Here is a 13962-nt window from a genome sequence, read left to right on the forward strand (position 1 = left end):
TTTAATTATTTTTTTCATTTCAGCAGCAAATTCTGCTGCCAGCAGAATCTTAAGCAGCCACTATTCATATGAGCAGAGAGGAATTCTGAAACCAGACTTTTTTTCTGGAAGTGACCTAGCTCCACAATTGTTTTTTGTCATCATACAACTGCTTCTGTAGGTTGTTTCATTCAACCCCTTCCTGAACAAATGGCAATCCAAAACTACAGCATTCTTCAGAAAACTCAGCATCTGCGCTGAGCAGCCTCAGGTGCTCCATCCCCGACAGCCCTCCATCTCATCCTGGACACAGTGTGAATCGGGCATCACTCTCACACCCCAACTACACTTTCCACATTTTCCATTGCAGCTGTGCGAAATATCCCTAAGTCACATCATAACAGCTGGAACGAACAGCAGGTAGCTGGACATTGTGATCGCAGGATATTCCGGGTTGGAAGGAAGCTCCAGAGGCCACTCAGAGCAGGGCCAGCCATGGGACCAGGCCACATCCCTCAGGGCTTCCTCCAGCTGGGTCTTGAAAACCACCATGGATGGAGACTGCACAGCTTGTGAGGCCAAACTCTGCCCTGCCTGCCCGTTCCCGGGGAAGAACTGTGCCCCTGGGCCCTGCCACAGCTCGTGCCCCTGTCTCTTGTGCTCCCACCTGGCACTTCTGTGAAGAGCTTGTGTCCTTCTAAGATGATTTAGCACATCAAGATGTACAGGTATTCACTAGCTGTGTAGGGACCATACTTTGAGAAACCCATCTTTGTTGATTAAAGTGATGGACAGATTTAGAGAAAGCCTATGGAATGAGTGTAAACCAGCAGTGATTTCCAAGCCAAAGGGTGGAAATTACATTTGAAACTATTCAAAGCCTGCGGGATCCAGACATTTAACAGGGACTAAGAGAAGTCTTGTTCCATTCTTCAAATGCCAGTGCAAGTCCTTCCACTCACTCACAATGTGAGCAGACTAGACATTAAATAAATCAATGAGCAAGTCTGTTTACTCACAGGTTCGTTTCTCCCTCTCTTGCAGGGCTAACGAAGACAAAAGGAGGTTGGTCTGTTTTGCTATGACATAATCTTGGCCAACTGCCCCATTACACCATGTTGTCTTTTTCCACAGAGAAAACCAGCCTCAGGACATCTCCAGATCTGTTTTCCTATGCAAGTGGAGCATCATGTTCATACACGCTGTAAAGTGCATGGATGACTCCCCTATTATTTTTCAAATAATTTCAAAGGGACGAAGACTACATGAGCAATTATAATTTTGCTCATCTAACTCATATATTACACTTTGATGTGATATTGAAAATCTGACACGTGGCCAGTAAGTCACTGCTCTCCTTCAGCTCTTGGGCAGAGTCCACTCTTTGACTGGCTACTGTCTGTGACTTTCTGTAACGACAAACTTTCCATCAGCTGTCTCTCAGTGACATGAAACCTTGGAAGCCTCCACTGAAGACAAACGTGGATTTTTATTTAAAACTTGCTGATGGGATGGATCTGGTTTATCTCTCTAAACTGAAAAAAATATCTATTGATCACAAAACACATGATGAACAAAGAGATACAATTACTCAAAACCAGCTTCCGAATTGCAAGGAAATGTGGACACTCCTGGCAGATAACAAGAGAAGAAAGCTTTTCTTAAACTTGCGACCTCTGTACCATGCCTAGGGAAGCTGTGGCAAGTCTGGATGAGAACACCTGCTGCCTGTTCAGGACTTTGTGTTCCGTTGTTGTCACTAAGCAATGAGTGTAAAGATGGTGTAAAGTGCTGAGACAAAACATGGTAACTGGCAAAGCATCTCCTGCTGGCATTACTCAGCAGAAATGGTGCTGAGGGAAACGCTGTGTCCCTAGACCCTTGTGGAGAAATCTCAGCACACTCCTGCCCCACAGCCTTTCAGTCCCCAAGGAACACCGGGGTGCCCGGAGCTGCTCTGCGCAGGGAGATGGATCTCGGCTCCGCGGCTCAGACGTGCACACGGGAGCACTGAGCACATTGTCAGGATGCCAGGCCAGCAGCCGGTGATGCACCAGCCACAGCATCCTCGGCACTGCCAACCGCACCACACATCACCTCCTTCACATGAGTCTGTGCACAACTGGGGAGCCTGCCTGCGGGCAAAAACACCCCGCATTGCATCTGTACAGAGTACAGAGAAAAGAGACAAGGACAAAGGACATGCCAGAGCTGCAGGCACAGCAAGTCTGGTCTTTCCTTTAACTAAGCGATTTGTATTTTCACATATGGTCATACCTGAGAGCAGTCAGGAGAAAAAAAGGGGATGTTAAAACCCAGGAATACATTGCAACTCCTGAAGGCGTTGCCCACCTCAGTGATTCAGGATGCCCCATCCCAGCCAGGGAAGGGCAGGAGGTGACAGGGACTCCCGGGTAGTAAACAGACCCATGCTCTGCCCTGCCGGAGCCAGACGTGGCCCCAGGAAAAGCCCTGCAAGCTGTGGGGACGAGCCCCTGCGAGCCTGACGTGATGAACTTGGGGAAGCAGCATCAGCGCAAACCCATCGTGTGGCCTCCCCAACCAAATAGCAGCCACTGGGGAGACAAGGTCTTCCAAAAGCACCCAGAAATACCTGAGACCCAGGCACTGCTGCTCTCTCCCCGCTTGGTTTCGTTGCACTGATTTGGCCACATGCTGCTGGGTGGAGAGGGAATAAGCAGGTGCGGCCCAGGGGCTCTTTATTCTTTGGTTTTTGTCCGTTTCTTCAGGCTCTGACTCACTGCAGCATGGATGAGACAGAGAGACCCAGAAGGACAAGACAGCCCGTGGTTTCCTGGCAAGTTCACCAAGGACCCGCAGGCTCGGTTTCAGGCCCCGCTCACACAGGCACCCCCAGGCGTCCATGCAGGCTGCAGGGAGCTCTTTGCCAAGAGGATGCTGACGCAGACAAACGTTAGCAGGATACATGGCTCCTGTCATGCTGCTTCCCCAGAAAATTCCCTGCCACCACGGCCCCACTGTCACACAAAATACTAGGTGTCATACAACAGTCTGCTGTGACTGTCATCACCCAGTGTGACATGTCACAACAAGGCAGCACACACGGGGAATTCTGTGCAGTCTTCAGAAGCTCTTGCACAAAAAAAAACCCAACACTTGTAAGGGAGGGCAGAGAGGCAAGGATGCAAATGTGAGGTATTGGCCCAACAAGCTGTGCTTTCTGCTGCAACTCTAGAAGAACCATAGAATTATTTTGGTTGGAAGGGAACTTTAAAGATCATCCAGTTCCACCTCCTTGCCATGAGCATGGACACCTTCCACCAGACCAGGTTGCTCAAAGCCCCGTCCAACCTGGTCTTGAACACTTCCAGGGATGGGGCATCCACAGTTCTCCAGGCAGTCTGTCCCAGGGCCTCACCACCCTAATGGGGCAGAATTTCTGCTTTATATCTGATCTAAATCTCCCCTCTTGCACTTTAAAACCATCACCCCTTGTCCTGTCACTGCCTGCCCTTGTAAAAAATCCCTCTACAGCTTTCTTGTAGGTCCCCTCTTGGTCCTGGAGGCTGCTATAAGGTCTCCCTGGAGCCTACTCTTCTTCTCTTCTCTTCTCTTCTCTTCTTCTCTTCTCTTCTCTTCTCTTCTCTTCTCTTCTCTTCTCTTCTCTTCTCTTCTCTTCTCTTCTCTTCTCTTCTCTTCTCTTCTCTTCTCTTCTCTTCTCTTCTCTTCTCTTCTTCTCTTCTCTTCTCTTCTCTTCTCTTCTCTTCTCTTCTCTTCTCTTCTCCTCTTCTCTTCTCTCTCTTCTCTTCTCTTCTCTTCTCTTCTCTTCTCTTCTCTTCTCTTCTCTTCTCTTCTCTTCTCTTCTCTTCTCTTCTTTCTTTCTCTTCTCTTCTCTCTCTTCTCTTCTCTTCTCTTCTCTTCTCTTCTCTTCTCTTCTCTTCTCTTCTCTTCTCTTCTCTTCTCTTCTCTTCTTCTCTTCTCTTCTCTTCTCTTCTCTCTCTTCTCTTTCTCTTCTCTTCTCTTCTCTTCTCTTCTCTTCTCTTCTCTTCTCTTCTCTTCTCTTCTCTTCTCTTCTCTTCTCTTCTCTTCTCTTCTCTTCTCTTCTCTTCTCTTCTCTTCTCTTCTCTTCTCTTCTCTTCTCTTCTCTTCTCTTCTTCTCTTCTCTTCTCTTCTCTCTTCTCTAGGCTGAACATTCTAACTCTCTCAGCCTGTCCTCATACAGGAGATGCTCCAGGCTCTGAGCATCTTCCTGGCCCTTCTCTGGACTCACTCCAACAGGTCATAGAATCGTAGAAAGTCCACAAGGATCATGGAGTCCAACTGTTGTCCCTGCACAGGACACCCCACAGGTCACCCCGTGTGTCTGAGGACATTGTCCAGTCTCTTCTTGAACACTGTCAGGTTGGGGCCGTGACACCTCCCTGGGGACACCTCCCTGTCCAGCACCTCTGGGTGAAGAACCTTTTCCTCATGTCCCACTGACCCTCCCTGGCACATCTGCTGCCGTTCCCTGGGCTCTGTCACTGTCACAGAGCAGAGCTCACCCTGCCCCTCCTGCTCCTGCTGAGGAACCTGCAGCCCATGAGCTCTGCCCTCAGTCTGCTCTGCTCCAGCTGAGCAAACCCAGGGACTCCAGCCGCTCCTCACACGGCTTCCCCGCCAAACCCTTCACCAACCTTGTAGCCTCCTCTGGACACTCTCCAGGAGCTTTATCTCCTTTTCTCCTGTGTCCCCAGCCCTGCACACAGTGAATGCTGCAGGTGAGGCCACCCCAGTGCAGATCAGAGCGGGACAGTCCCCCCCTGCCCAGCTGGCCGTGCTGTGCTGGGTGCACCAGGACACGGGTCCCTCTTGGCTCCAGGGACACTGGTGGCTCATGTTCAACTTGCCATAGACCAGAACCCCCAGATCCCTCTCTGCAGAGCTGCTCTCCAGCATCTCGTCCCCCAGTCTGTCTGTACAGCCATAGTTGTGCATCTCAGGTGCAAAATCTGGCACTTGCCCTTGTTGAACCTCATGTGGTTGGTGATTGCCCAGTTTTCCAATTTGTCCAGATCCCTCTGCAGGGCCTCTTTGCCCTCCAAAGTGTCAACAGCTCCTCCCAATTTTGTGTTATCAGCAAACTTGCTAAGCAATCCCTCAAGTCCTGAGTTTAAGTCACTTGTGAAGACATTGCAGAGTACTGGTACTAAGATGGGTCCCTATGGAACCCACTAGTGACTGGTTGCCAACCTGACATGACCCCATGGTCCATGTCTCTTGTATGTTAGGAGACCCAGAACTGGACACAGCACCGAGACAGGGTGTTTCACCAGAGCACTTTTTACTCATAGAAGTTGATTTTCAGCAGGAAGAAACACTATGGCAGGTTTATTTTCTCCTTCTTGGCCACAGAGCAGAGCCAAGGGAGAAGGTGCTGCAATCCCCTGGCCATTTCCCCAACCCCAGCAACACAAGGGAAGGACAGAGGGTGCAGAGAAGAGACTGTGTCCTGAGGCTTGAGCCCCTCTGGGCACTGTGGACACATGGCTGCTCTGCCCAACCTGCGCTGCGGGTGCAGCCGCTTTCCTCTCTCAGCCGTTACCTGTCAGCAGCCGAGTCCCAGACCCGGGGAATCAACACAACAGCTGCAGCCAAGGGCCAGCACCATGTCCCACTGTGTGGCCCGAGCACAGCAGGGTCATCGCAGAGCAGGCAAGTGCCGAAATCCCCTCCAGCTCCAGCACCCTGGGTGGGGGCACCGCACCCTGCTCCCCCAACCAAGCCACAGCGGCCACGGTCCCGCTGCTGCCTGCGGGGGAACACATCCCTCAGGAGGTGACAGGTCCCTCAGGGGTGGGGGGACAGGGGTGCTCTGTACAGTTCAACCCCCCAGCCCCATGCAGGGGTCACGGGCGCCCAGGCCACCAGCTGCTGTCCCTCAGCCACCCTGCCCGCCCAGGCCCCGCGCCCTTTCTATTCGTAGGGTATTGATCTGCTGGCAGCAATGGGCTGGATAATTAGCCAGGAATTAGGGTTTCTATTACAGCCAGGAGGCTGCCCCAGCTGATTTATCACCTGAATAATTTACTGTGATTGAAAGGAAATTAAAATGAACTCCATTTGACAACTGTGCGCTTTTATGGGCTTTAGTGAAGACTCAAAAGCCAAATTAATAGCCTGGTGTTGTTTAATAGTCTACTGAGAGTAAATATGGGAAGGTTTTTCGCCTCCTGATGTGCTCTCTTAGGCTGGATTTTAGAGTTGTTTTTTTTTCCCCCCCCACCAATAAAACCAGGGAGTGGATCGGAGGAGGTTTCAGCTGGAAGCAGTGCAGCTGTAAAACCGCAGAACGGCCAGTGCCTGGGGCTCGCCCTGGTGCTCCCCACCGGCCCCGTTCTGCAGGCTGAGGGGCTTGGTGCGGGCAAACGGGGGGATCCGCTCCCCGCTCCCTGACAGCAGACGGCACCGGCCGCCCTGCAGGTGGGGACAAGGGTCCGGCTGGTGGCAGATGGGGCAGTATGGAGGTAACGCAGCTCCCGCAACCTCGTCCTGCATCTTGTTCCTCGCCACATGCACCCTGACATCCTGCAAAGCCAACGGCACCTACGGGCCAGGGTTGGGGTGGCACAGGCAGCCCTGTACCTAAACAGCCAGCCCTGTCCCAAAACAGCCAGCCCCGTCCCAAAACAGCCAGCCCCGTCCCCAAACAGCCAGCCCCGTCCCAAAACAGCCAGCCCCGTCCCAAAACAGCCAGCCCCGTCCCCAAACAGCCAGCCCCGTCCCAAAACAGCCAGCCCCGTCCCCAAACAGCCAGCCCCGTCCCAAAACAGCCAGCCCTGTCCCCAAACAGCCAGCCCCGTCCCCAAACAGCCAGCCCCGTCCCCAAACAGCCAGCCCTGTCCCCAAACAGCCAGCCCCGTCCCCAAACAGCCAGCCCCGTCCCCAAACAGCCAGCCCTGTCCCCAAACAGCCAGCCCCGTCCCAAAACAGCCAGCCCTGTCCCCAAAGAGCCAGCCCTGTCCCCAAAGAGCCAGCCCTGTCCCCAAACAGCCAGCCCCGTCCCAAAACAGACAGCCCTGTCCCCAAACAGCCAGCCCCGTCCCAAAACAGCCAGCCCTGTCCCCAAACAGCCAGCCCTGTCCCCAAACAGCCAGCCCCATCCCAAAACAGACAGCCCTGTCCCCAAACAGCCAGCCCCGTCCCAAAACAGCCAGCCCCGTCCCCAAACAGCCAGCCCCGTCCCCAAACAGCCAGCCCCGTCCCAAAACAACCAGCCCCGTCCCAAAACAGACAGACCTGTCCCAGAACAGCCAGCCCCGTCCCAAAACAGACAGCCCTGTCCCAAAACAGACAGCCCCATCCCAAAACAGACAGCCCAGTCCCCAGACAGGCAGCTTTGTCCCATAACAAGCAGCCCTGTCCCATAACAAGCAGCTCTGTCCGTCCCGCTGCCGCCGGCCCTGCAGAGGTGTCTGCAGAGCTGGCAGATCCATCCTGAATTCCTCTGTTCCTTTCAATTTTTTCTTTTTTTCCTCAGTTTTAGCATTTGTGTCCATTTTTCAAGCCATGTGCAGTTGTTTTTTTTCCCTTTTTAATTCACTCTTTATTTACACGATGTGTCACACGAGCTATGAGTAAGAGCTTGCATTTAAATGCTCAAATCACGTCTGCAGGTGGCAGATCAAGAAAAGCTTTTATTCTGCACATTCAAACGTAGCCATGAGTTCTCACTGCTACCGGACAACATAAAGTTTTGGGAAAATACAAGTAAATATTAGCTCTGCATTTCTCAGTGCAAGTCTCAGGGTATTTTAAGAAGATCCTCTGCATCCTCTGTCCACCCAAAGGTGTCCCTCAGGAAAAAATCTATTGTCCACACTGCAGGGACCAGGACCAAGTGTATGGTTCATTCCTTCCTTCTGCTTCTCCAGTAATTGCACTTGGAGAGTGACTGAGTCACACATAAAACACAGAGACGGGTCATACTTTCTGGCTTTATCTTGGGCTCTCCCTGTTACTCCTGAAGATGAAAGCCTAGCATTGTAAGGAGGACCGTCCTACAAACACACCTTCCAACAGAGCTCCTTACAGTGAAAAAGACAGATTCCACTTTCAAGGGAATGAGAGGGGAATGTTGGCAGATACTTGGACACAAAGTACAACTTGAAGATTTTTGAAAGGACTCACACCCCTCTCTTGGTGAGCTCAGAGAACTTCATCACAACTCTCTCCAAAACAGAGGGTAATCAGTTTCTAACTTTGTGCAATTTTTCCATTTTTTCAATTTATCAGTAATATTTTCAGGTTCATTAGTTATCCAAATTTCATCTGCCTGTGCGTTCTTCCAGATCCAGACTTACCTACACTGCATATCATAAATAAATATATTAGTATACCTTTGCCAGGTTGCTGGCTTCAACCTGAACCCAGAATATACCCATAAAATAAGCCCATTTTATCCAGAAACTAATCCAAGAACTGATACGTGGTTTAGTTCCAGCTGAAAGCAAAGGGAAAGCATCAGCAAGTGCCTGGGAATTATCTGCTATTAGTGGCAAACAGTTCTCTTCTAAGTCAGTGACCTACAGAGTGCTGAATCTGGTCACATCAAGTTATGCCTCATTATGGCCCTGATCTAAAGTCTATTGAAGTCAATAGAAATATTCCTCTTGGCTTCAACGAGTATTCGATTGGACCCATGTGTGGAGCTGGAAATACAAGAGAATCCATTTCTGTTGTGAACAGAAATCCAGCATAGATAATTATCTTCTTTATTCTGAGGAAATTAATGCACTGCCTTTCCTGTCAAGCTGATCCAGCTGTGTATTCTTCATCCCAGTTTTGCCCTGTAGAAACACTAATCCTGCTCTCACCGCCACCAAAAGCAGATCTGTTTGTGAGCCCCAGGCTTGCCTCCTGCCCCGTGCAGCCCTACATGGCTGTTTCCCAGGCCTGGATCTCCAGGAACATCTCTTGTCCACACTTCAGCTGGCAAGTGCATGTGAGTTGACGTTTCACATGTCGGTGCCACAGGGCCCACCAGCCCTGTACCTCTTCCCCAGGAAGCGGAGGCAGAGCAGGCAGAGCTCCTCCACATCTCGAGCAGGAATTGTGGGAAGCCACCAGTGGACAATCGGCCATGCAGAGGGGGTGCCGGGTACGGCCAGCACCCAGTACCCCCAGCTGGATGCTCCTCGTGGACTGGGCACTGCAAAATTGCACTGGCCAGTGCTGCGGCTCTGTGCGCAGGAACATGGGTGAGCATTCTGGAGAAAGTCGGTGTAGTGAACATGAGCGGCGGGTTTGCACAGCCCCAGGGCAGGCGGGGAGCGTGGCTGGGCACCCGGGCAAGTCTGGGTGTCGGCTGCGCAAGCAGCACCAGCAGCACGGCCCATGGGCCGGGGCCGCACCGCAGAGCCCGTGCAGCGGGGAGCAGCAGGATGCCCACACACAGCACGGGGCGCAGAGAGGAGAGCAGGAGCTGCTGCGCTCCCGGTGGCAGGTGCTGTGAAGGCTTTCCTCCTCCGAGACCTCAGGATTCCGTGACGTTTAACTGTGGGCCCTGCCAAGCCCATGAAAGTGCTGCACGGTGCTGGTGGCAGCAGCCACGGGCAGAATGGCAGCGCGATGGTGCTGTTGCAACCACACTACTGCGTGCATTTCAAAATCCGTGCCCAGAAATACATGAAATCGTTTTTCCATGAACATTTGCAGCCAGTGTAAATCGATCACAGGTTGCTTTTAAAACATGAGCTCAAAAGGGCACAAACGTGAGGGAAAAGCATTCTTTTTGTACATTAATTCATGTTTATAGCAGGTTTCTGTCAGGGGGCAGGCGGGCCAGTGTGCTTCTAGAGTACTGACTTTATGCCTCGGTTACTCCCCCATAACATACAGGCACAAGAGGACTTGACTCCATTTGCACCATCCGCGCTCAGGCTTCCCAGCTGCTGGACTTCCCCTGCTGTTGGACATTTCCCATGGTGTACATGTGCAGGTGTCGCACGCCTGTGCTGCAGAGCACACACCTACGCACACGCAGCTGTGCTGCCGCTGTCGAGTCACAAAATGAGGCACATAGCAGGAGATCCCTTGCTTATACCCCCAACGCACACAGCCAGACACCGTCTTCAATTACATGAACCCACAGCGGGATCGTTGCCTCACCCAGCGCATGCGATGGGCACTGTTTATTAACGAAGCACCGCTGACATTTTATCTTCCCGTCACTGTCCAGTGGCTACCTTCCTTCTCTCTCAGCATTGTGTGAGCCCTTCCCCAAAGACAGGTGTTTGTTCCCTGGTGGGTCTCTCTATAGAAGGCAGAGCTTACAGCAGATATGAAAACTCAGATGATGCTTGTCAAAAGCACAACATATTTTGAGGTGAGAAATAACTCATGAGTCTCCATTTTATACAGGTGAACTGAGGGAAACATTTAGGATGGAAAGTAAAGGAAATGAGCTGGAAGAGCTCAACGTAAAGCTTTGGCAGCGGTGAGCAAGCACTCCCACACAGTCCATCAACACATTGACCTGTGTGTGAGACCGTGCACCCTTTCCAATAGGCAAGCCCAGCTTCTGCCCAGAAAATGCAGCAGGAGGACTTTAGGCAGCGGGAGGCAGCATCCAGCTGGGGACCAAGTGTGCTGAGGCTGCCAACGAACAAGGGGGACAACTTCAAGAGGAGCCTCAAAGCAGAGAGAACAAGGAACTTCCTTGTCTAAAGACAGCAGTTCTTCTACTAAAATACCTGGAGCTCTCTCAGCTGAACAGCACAGGGACATCAACAGCTTTTTGTGCCCACGTAAAATTGGTGATATTGAGCTGGCTGCTCCTGGACCATGTTTCTAATAAAACAGATAAACAGTGGGTCAGCAGAATTCTCCCCACACCTCGTCTCTAGGGGGAGAAGCATCTTTTTCCTATTTCCCTCTACAGAAATCGCTCAGGACTGCACATGTCCCCCGCCAGCTCAGCTCCTCACGCAGGGCTCGGGGCTCTCCTGGCAGCCAGAGCCAGACCTGCTTTACTACAACATTCTGTTTCAGGGACAGCTCTGCTTTTCCACGTCAGATCATTGATGCTCTCAGTATTTTCTTTCTCATTGATTTCTTTGGCCTTGCTAACTGATCCAGCCAGCTTCTCCGCTCTGGCTGAGTATCAACGCAGCTTTGCTGTAAACCTGACTGCTCCGGCAGGCAGTGGAGTTCATACTGCATCCTGCCCAACCAGAAGTGATCATATGGATCACATGTGTTCGTGACCAAAGTTACACTTTACACATCATCAAAAAGCAGAAGCCAACCCAAAACAGCCACAAGCCCTTAACCATGACTCAGCCTTCCAAAAGCAAATGTTAATGCTCCAGCCAATATAAAAGCAAACAAATACAAGCTCCATGTTAAATTAAACTTAAAAATGCCTAGGCAAGTCAGTTCTGCTAAGCACCTTTTGTACATCATAATGTCACATTTCTCAGCACCAGTTTGACTCCGCAGAGCATGCAGGGCGTTAACCAAATAGGGGCATATGTCCAATCTTAACTCTCTAGCAGCACAGCCATTCCGGTTATAGCTGCTCACACGGCCCCAGGGAGATCCCTACTCCTCCAACAGCCAGATACCCCAGGTTTGACAAGGGGATAATGCTTCAGCAGCATCCTCGTTCCGTTCTTCCTATTAAACCAGCAAGAATTTATCTCTGGATAAATGTGCGCTGCTGGGCTGTGTCCCCTGAGCTGCAGTTCTGCACGACTCTGAGACTTCAGGACACAGAAACAAAGAAACGATCCTCTTCCATCACCGCTCACTTTGCAATGACTCTTTCAGGTGTATAAAAGTTTCTCGAGGACAGAGCTAATGCCACACAAATTCCGAGTGACCAGAGCTGCAAAGCTGGCGGTCCACAGGTGTTGGGACAGGACAGCCACCATCTAGTGGTACGTGAAGGCCATGTCACCTTCCAGACACACCGACCTCTGTCTTCCCTAATGACCATTTCAAAAAATCACATTGACCTGAGCATCTTCCCCATGTTTTTCCAGCTTGAGTTCAGATCTGCAGAGCTCCTCAGCAAACACAAACCAGGGAAACCACAAAACCAGCAGAAGCTGGTGAAAATCAACTGACTCTACGAATTAAATAAAAAGTGACACATGTGAGCTTAAAGGCATGAGAAATTTCTACTCTACCATATGACTTTCAGCATAAGTAAGTAACTTTTCAAAAGATTTATACCAATATATGTTCCTTAAACTGGAGCCAAAATAGTTGTAGGCTGCCATGTGATAACCTCCAGTGGCCTTCAAACATATGGATTCCTCCAAGGGAAATCAGTGTTTGTCTGCAGCTTGAAAAGTCCATCCACCTTGTTAAAAAGCAGATCTAATATTAAGAACACTGAAGATCAATGGCCAAATACATCATTAAGTAGCAAGCTAAACTGATGCTGATGATGACAGCAATATATCCATTTCTACCTCCCTCTCAGCAGCTAAATTAAAGACTGCTGTCCAGGAAGAACACAGAGAGACACAGCTCATCAGTTTTTGCATGTGCTTCTGTATTGCAAAAATGGAACTTACCCAAAAAATTAGTGCCAAGTCCTTCTCAAACACACTGCTAATCTGTAGGTGCAACTAATTTACCTTCACATGCTAATTGGGTGTTTCTCTCAGCAAATGGCCAATTACATGCCTAATAAGCCATTTCTGGATACAAAAATCTAATTTGTGTGCACAATCATGCTAACTATGAACCACAATTAGGCATTGGGTTTTGCAAGTCTTCTCCTGTTACCTGCTTTCGATGTAACAAAAGCATCACAAGCTGTGATGCTCTTTAAGGACTCATTTGATGTAACCAGTCCAGGGCAGGTGTAATTTCATAACCAAACACTTGTTAATGTTTACACAACAAGTGTTTTCCTTCATTTTTTAATACTCAGTCTTTCATGGCTAGCATGCACTTGGCTGAAGAGCTTGATACAACATCTGTTTCTCTGTGTTTTTCTACTGAGACTCTGAGAAGTGTTTGATGATGTCCAGCAAACAGACCTCTGCCAGCAGAGAGCATATTAGGAAAATATTGAACATTTGCAATAGTACCTGCTCTGGTTTGATGGGCTCACTGGTTGTGAAAATGTCGGAGTAATGTTGTCTCTCAAAGACTCGATCCAGTACTTCTAGCTGCTGCTGGGTGAACAGGTCTCCTCGCATCTGTTTTCGAAGAAAATCTCTGCCTGGGAGAGAATGGCCATTTGGTACTGGAGATTCCTGAATACCTTTCAAAGAGGAGAGAGAAGACAGAGAATAAGTAGTCATCACAACGATGAGATCTACAGAGGAGTGTGTCATTCTGTCCTGCGCATAGATATGGCTACCCATATGGTGACACCATGAGGACTCTGAGAGGAGGCTGCAAGCAAGACATATTGCCAGAAGATGCTCTGACCAGTCTCCCATTACAGCCAACCCTCAACACAATTTACCATAAAGGATTTCACACCTAATTTAAAGGCAGGACAAATTATAATGGTCACGTCTTTTCTCACATCACTCTTACTGCACCACCTGAGAACCTGTCTGGTTGGTGGTTCTGGATGCAGGAGGACACGGGATGGTAAGTACATGACCAGTCAGGCACAGTCAGCTGGGGGCAGCTCCAGCGGATCCAGACACTCTGCCCCTTCCCGCAGCACGTGCACACCGCGCTCAGCTCCACCCACGGCAGCCTGGAGCTGTGGTGGTCCCGTCTCGGGCAGCAGGACCCGCTGTCCAGCAGCAGACAACCCCACACCGACGACCGCAGCGCCCGGGCGGCCCTGGTGCCGTGCAAGGGGGACGTCCTGGGCTGGCCGCAGCTGCAGCGCCCGGGCACGGCTGGGCCCGCGCTCTGCTGGCTCGCAGTGCCATCGCACCGACGGTTTCCTGCACTTATCGCTGTGACGGAACCCTGCGCTCCGAGACACATGTTCTTCCATCTCTCCCCTTTGGCAGAGATTTTTAGCAGAAGTCATAA

General features: G+C 50.6%; 1 protein-coding gene across 8 annotated transcripts in view; it reads right to left on the reverse strand.

The window, feature by feature from the left end:
- Nucleotides 1-13962, reverse strand: part of PAX5 (paired box 5) — a gene marked incomplete at both ends in the record, with an annotated part of 141563 nt that overhangs the window by 77514 nt on the left and 50087 nt on the right. For all 8 annotated transcript variants that reach the window (XM_082074546.1, XM_082074544.1, XM_082074541.1 and 5 more), the window contains one exon: nt 13050-13225. In XM_082074546.1, the coding sequence (XP_081930672.1) occupies nt 13050-13225 (176 nt within the window). The remainder of the gene's footprint in view (nt 1-13049; nt 13226-13962) is intronic.

This window comes from Streptopelia decaocto (genome assembly GCF_964273445.1).
Source record: "Streptopelia decaocto genome assembly, chromosome: Z".
Taxonomy (NCBI): domain Eukaryota; kingdom Metazoa; phylum Chordata; class Aves; order Columbiformes; family Columbidae; genus Streptopelia; species Streptopelia decaocto.